Source organism: Trachurus japonicus, chromosome 11 (genome assembly GCF_045865225.1).
Source record: "Trachurus japonicus isolate A0001 chromosome 11, Traja_1.0".
Lineage (NCBI taxonomy): Eukaryota > Metazoa > Chordata > Actinopteri > Carangiformes > Carangidae > Trachurus > Trachurus japonicus.
Genome location: NC_140917.1, coordinates 34495948 through 34502426, shown reverse-complemented (window position 1 = coordinate 34502426; position 6479 = coordinate 34495948). Strand labels below are relative to the sequence as shown.

The window sequence follows — 6479 nt, the reverse complement described above, 5'->3', positions numbered from 1 at the left end:
CAGACTGGTGGTGGTCCACAGTCAATCAGTCTGGATCCTCCACCGTCACCAGATCCCCCGAAAGCCCCCACAAATAATACATTGACAAGAAGTTAAGTGGCAAATTGCATATTTTCGTCGGCTTATTTGCGGGGTTTTTTGTTTTAATCTTAACGTCACTGCAACATGCGGCTCTCAGTGCTTGTCGGTGTTGTGTAGTTCCTCCTGTTTCCCAGGTAGGAGGGAGACAATAGCCCACCTAGGGCTGGGTAATGAAACGGTAGGCTATAAATTGTGAAATAACTTTTCTTCGATAGAAATATGAGACGTGGTCAATAGGTTTCATTCATCCATGTTTTGGCAGACAATACAAATAGCCAATTGAGATTTCCACCGCGCCGAACCAATCATGTGGCTGGAATAGAGCCAGTCAACAGTAACACGTGCATTTGTTTAGGTTGCTGCAGCCGTGCACATCAGCAGACACCGCCGGTAAAAAAAAAAAAAAAAAGAGAGAGAGTTGTCTCGAAAAAAAAAAGTAAAGGAGAACTTGGACAAGTGACTGAAAAGACGCGTGGTGCTCAATGGGGACACATGGCCGCTCTGCTGGTCACCCCAGTGTGTGCGACACATAAAGGCCGCTTCAAGGAGACTAGCGGACTTTTTTTTTTTTTAATAGCCTCATAGCCTTAATTCATCTTGGGCGGGGGGGGCGGTGCGCCGTCTTATAATGTTACAGAAAACCCTGCATTATGTTTTTGCTACTTGTGTTCCTACACTAGAGACAACTTGCTGTTGACTATATATTTCAAGACACTTGTTTTCTGTTTAAAAGGCACAAACGTAGTATTCACCCATCTTTTAACCGGGTAGTTACGTCTCCAGTCTGATAATACATCCATGTGACGAGCGGGCGAGCGCACAGCTGATGTGCTTCCATTCCAACAGACGCACGGATTCAGTATGGACAGAGAGCGTCAGATGTGACGCGATTGTTGGACGCTCGCTCGCGTTGCATACAGTTAGGACACGCTGTAAGGGCCGGCATTCCGAAACATTAAAGTAAAGTTGTTGTTTTTTTGGCTTTTCATGCCTTTATTAGATAGGACAGTTAAGAGTGTGACAGGAAATGGGAGGCAGAGAGCGGGGGAATGACACGCAGGATAGGGCCGTCCGGCGCGGGACTCGAACCGGGGCCGCCTGCAGAGAGGACTATAGCCTCTACACATGGGGCGGGTGCTCTACCAACTGAGCTAAACACCGCCTCGAAACATGAAAGTAAACGTTCGGAATGGTGGCCCTTCGGAATGGCACACTGGAACCGGTTTCTTCTGTGTTAATTCAGTCAGGTTGAGTTTCCATTACGCATGCCGACAGCCTTTGATCTGTCATCAGTGTGACGAGACAATCGATATAGATATAAGTTTATGTGCTGATTCAGATAGTTACAATAAATAGTGGTTATTGTGATTTAAATGTGCCTGGAACTGTGGAAACCTGCCTGTGAGGTCTTGGTGACGTGTGCGCACTGCGCACCGGTCAGGCAAATTACCACAGCGTCATCTGCGCTTCACCCTGTGCCGAGAGTAGACCAGGTTGGAGCTGGCGAACTTTCGTTTTGGCACAAAATTGTCACTGCGCCAAGCTGAATCTGTCGACACCTCCCCCTGCTGCACCGCCACACCCATCTGGGCGCAGCGCAGTCTACCAATTTACCAAATCCGCTGCGCCAGAGGAAATTACCACTGCGCTGCGCCACGAAATTAGAGCCCATGGTAGCTATAGATCCTGGGGAGCATACATCAGTCTGACTGCCCAAAAGTCTGATGGCTCATTTCTCCAACTACCCATTCTACAGTGCTAAGGTTAGGTTTGGGGTAAGGTTAAGGGTTAGGGCTACTTCTTGGAGAAGTGGGAGGTTTGACTAATGGACGCAAAAATAAAGATATGGTCGGAGAAATGGATAGTCGGACAGACGTCATGCGCCCATACATCCTGAGGTTTTCACCATGAAAAGTTTTGCTCAAAACCACTTAAAACCACAGAATAACCAAAACTAACCTTTATTTTCATCAGAGGTGAATATGTTTTCTGTAATACAGTAATATTTGTCACAACCCTATGTGTATTAGTGTTATGCTGTGTGGGGTGCCTATAAACTAACAAATTCCTTCTGAGCAATAATCCATAATGCCATATTTAGTATAGTGCAATAACTCCTGTCCATGTTTGTACTTGTAAGTATATTTTTTATTTATGTTTCTTTATTTGTCTATTGACCACTTGACTACTGTGCTCTTATTAACGGGGTCATTCCTATGTTCCCACATCCATATGTTCCCACATTTCTAACTTTTTTTTTCACTGAAAATTAGGCCCTGTGTTCCCACAGCCCTATGTTCCCACAGGGGGGCAACCGCCATTCTGACATCCCACCAGTCCGACATAGGCCTCTAATTGTCTAAATGGCAACACTTAATTTTCTATCAAACGTCCCGTTATTCCGACAATTCCTGCCTCCTATGGTCGGAATGACAGTATTTTTGTTCTTTCTTTTTTTTTTAAACATCCTGCCTTTCCAACAATTCCTTTAATAGCGTATTAGCGTTTAGACAATGAAGAAAGGAGTTTGTTAAGTTTAGTAAAAAGACCAAGTAGAGGATAGACAGGCCAGATAAATCGAGAGAGTCCAGAGAAGTAGGAGGGAGTCACCTGTTGAGTAACGCACATTTCCTTATAAAGCCTCGTCGGAATGGTGGGATGTCGGACTGGTGGGATGTCAGTATGACGGGATGTCGGAATGACAGCATGTATCTGTTCCCACAGCCCTATGTTCCCACATTTCTAACTTTTTTTCCCACTGAAAATTAGGCCCTATGTTCCCATAACATACCCATAGACATCTTTCCACACGTAGCAGAGCATGCGCTATGTTATAAATCTCAAATGTGGGAACAAAAGGCTGTGGGAACATAGGCATGGACCCCTTTTAACTTGTACACTTTGTGTTGGAGATGTTGTTATAACAAAAAGCAATTTCCCCTTGGGGATCAATAAAGTATTCTGATTCTGATTCTGAACAGAAAACTGAGCAAAAAACAGTGAAACAAAAGCCTAAACTGTCAGTAATCTATCAAATGCTGATCTCACTTTTGCTCCTCATGACCAGTACCACCCATAGAGGTCGTGAACTACACTGTAATCCCTGTCTTTGGACATGTGATCGCAGGCGAGGCAGACAGGCTGAAGGAATTCATTTATGAGTGACAGGAGATGAGGAGTGGCTGTGTAGTACTTCCTCCACTCAAAGTAACGCATGTACACTTCATCATTTGTGTCCAGGTGGTTCAGGAACTCTGCCAGAGATTTAGGATCAGGGAAGTCATTGATGTGAATGAAGGCATCGGAGGGAATTAATTGCTCGTAGTTTTCCCGTGGCGGACCTAAAACTACAGGGACCGTCCCTGCCACGAAAGGCCCGTTTACCTTCTCAGTGATGTAGTCTCTGTGGATTGAGTTCTCAAATGACAGGTAGAATTTACAGCTGGCAATGGTGGAGTAGTAGTCCTCATCACGTAAGCGCTTCCCTGAAAAAGCACCAAAGACGTGGACATGGATGTGTTTAGACAGTTCGCTGTAATAGGTTGCTCTCACTGCTGTTCCGGTCGCCGGGTTGTTGTTACTGACGATCCAACACACCAGTTTGTCTTTCTTGGGCAGAACAAAGTCATCTTTCACGTCCGTTTTCCTGATCACCAGCTCATTCCTTACCGTGATGTCAGCATCTCGTCTGTAGTTCAGTGTTAAGTTAAACAGGTTCTCCAGACCAGGAATCTTTGCTGTGTTGGTAGGAGACTCCACATGGTACCAGATCCACTTCTGAAAAGCTGGACGTGGCTCCTGAGGCAGGTTTTTTAAATTCCAGTTTATATTTTTGTGGAAGACAATCACTCCCTTTGCTTTACTGTACAAGGATCTATCATCTGTCAGGAGGCAGCTGTCAATGTTGAAGTGGGGTAAACAGCCACTGAGATCAAACCTCACACCAATAGGCCAGAACCACAACAGGACTATGGGCTTTTCAGAAGTGTCTTCAAGGGCTAATGTGGACGTATATTGACAAACTGGGGCTGGTGCTTGAAAATACAGAACAAAGCCGATGATGGTGAGAGCAGCAACTAGTGCTAAGCACAACGTTTTCCATATGGCTGCGGTCGACATCTGTGGAGGCAGAGGAACAAAGTTATATGGTTAATTCTGTAACTGTTTTATGGATGATAGTAACTCTAGTGACCAATAGCTAAACATAGAAAGTAAATGTCCAATCGTAGTTCAAGGTTTATGTCTCCATGCATTGGAACAGTGTGAACAGGGCTCAGGTATCCAACACTCACATGCATCTACTGACCAGTGTAGCACACATTCATTTTAAAAAAGTAATTAGTTATAGTTACTAGTTACTTTCCCCAAAAAGTAACTGAGTTAGTAACAGAGTTACTGCATGATAAAAGTAATTAATTACCAGGAAAAGTAACTATTGTGTGACTTTTTGTCAAATAACTTAGACTTCTCTCCCTAACCCCCATTTATCTGGAATTAAAGGGGAACTTTGCAAGTCTGGTTGCTTTACCGCTGTTTTGGTTACGCTCCTCTCGCCCATGTGCATTTGTTTACAACAAAGCTGGCTTTTTCCGCGAGCGATTGTGTCAAGCCGGGCAGGAAGTCAAGCAAAGAAACACGAGGAAATCCAACCCCGACCCTTCAAAATAAAACACCGCGATTGACACCTTCGGAATGGCGGCCCCTAGGAAATTCGATGATGAGGAAAAGCAACCAGACTTGCATAGTTCCTCTGAAAACGGGTGTATTATTTTCTGATGGTACTTCTTGAGTCAAGTAACGCTGAGTTATGGCGCATCTTACTGTCAGTAACGGTAACGGCGTTGTAACGAGGGGAACGGTAACTTTTGTGATTACTTCATCACTTTATTGATTACTTTATTTTAATGCTGTTATTCCCATCACTGCTACTGACAATCAGGAACCTGGTTTTCATTTTGGCAATGTAGCAGAATGGGAGTGACCAATCAACCAAGTATTGATAACTTGTGTAATTGGCAGCCAAGACATGAGGACACATTGGTGACGCTATTAGGCCCACAGAAAGAACAACTTCAGTTTTAGGTCAAATTAACAACACACAAGCAGATGGTGCACAAAGGCTGTGTTTGATTTGAGGCAACACTGCACTGTAAATACAAATCGTGAGTAAATTCCACTTGCAGTGTGTGTGTGTGTGTGTGTGTGTGTGTGTGTGTGTGTGTGTGTGTGTGTGTGTGTGTGTGTGTGTGTGTGTGTGTGTGTGTGTGTGTGTGTGACTTTATGAAAAGAGTAAGAGAGATATTGTTAGCCTAGCTTTGTAAGCACAAGTGTAGAGAATGGATTAAAATCCACTGTAGGCCACAACATTTTATTTCATTTCAAAGACCACGACCAATTTCTATTTGGGAATTAATAAAGTCATTATTTTTCTTGTCCTTATTCTTATGTAATATACTTTTCCAGGTGTGAAAGTATATAAAACTCACCTTTACAATGATAATGTATTAGTATCACAGCAAACATGGATGGACCCGGACCTGTCTGAGAGAGCTCGATTGGGTCGTTATCACGTCAAATCACAACTACTCCGATCAGGCCCAGAATATGACCCAACCAATTACTTGTGCACGGACGGACCGGAACAAGTTCGAGAGAGCACAATGGGGTCGTGATCGAGTCATATCATGACCAGTCATTATTAATGTAAAATTAATGTATTTATTTATTCATGTGATTTGGTGAAAGCGTACAAAAACTTTTTAGATTCCAAGGTTTGAGTCTTTTTGGCGAATGGTGAAGAAAGTGGGCATGATTTGACCTAAGACCCAGCACATGATGCTTCTTCAACACGCTGCAGCATGTTCCATGACACGTTTAGTTAAATGTTATGTTAAAGCAGAAGTAAGTGATATATTTGTGTTAATATAAGTCTTAAATAGTTATATCTTCCAACAGCAATCACTTACATAGAGTGTTTGGACCGAAACACGGGTCTCTCAGTCCCTCTGCTCTGCTCTGAGCCGAGGAGAAAACATTTATCGTATCCTACAGTTTTTATCCAATGAGGAGAGAGAACGGCATGCAGGGCTGTGTGTGCAGCCAAGGGACGCCGTGAATGTGGCGACGTAGGGACGAGGACTGTTATGGTGCGTTCAAGGAAACTCGTATTTTTCCGACCGTGAAGTGGTACCAGTTCGATCTGGTACGAGTTCACCGGTCGGAAGTTACGAGTGGCCGTTATAGTGACTTTCACCGGTAAAACAGGTCGGAAAAACACGAGTGGGTTGCCTGGAACGCTACAAAGTCGTAAGTTGTGACTTGAAGCTGTAATTTACAATTTCAAAAGCCTGCCTGGAACGCAGCATTAGCGAAAACGACCGGACCACTTACTTCTGCTT

At 43.9% G+C, this 6479-nt stretch overlaps 1 protein-coding gene across 1 annotated transcript; it reads right to left on the bottom strand.

Annotated features, from left to right (window-relative positions):
• Positions 1-3138: 3138 nt before the first annotated feature.
• LOC146979203 (4-galactosyl-N-acetylglucosaminide 3-alpha-L-fucosyltransferase 9-like) lies at positions 3139-4200 on the bottom strand. The gene has a single exon (XM_085790263.1). It carries the CDS (start codon positions 4198-4200, stop codon positions 3139-3141), a length of 1062 nt encoding a protein of 353 aa, XP_085646389.1.
• Between the last annotated feature and the right edge of the window lie 2279 nt (positions 4201-6479).

Coding starts and splice junctions, on each gene's coding strand:
- LOC146979203 (XM_085790263.1), bottom strand. CDS start 4,200: ATGTCGACCGCAGCCATATGGAAAACGTTGTGCTTAGCACTAGTTGCT.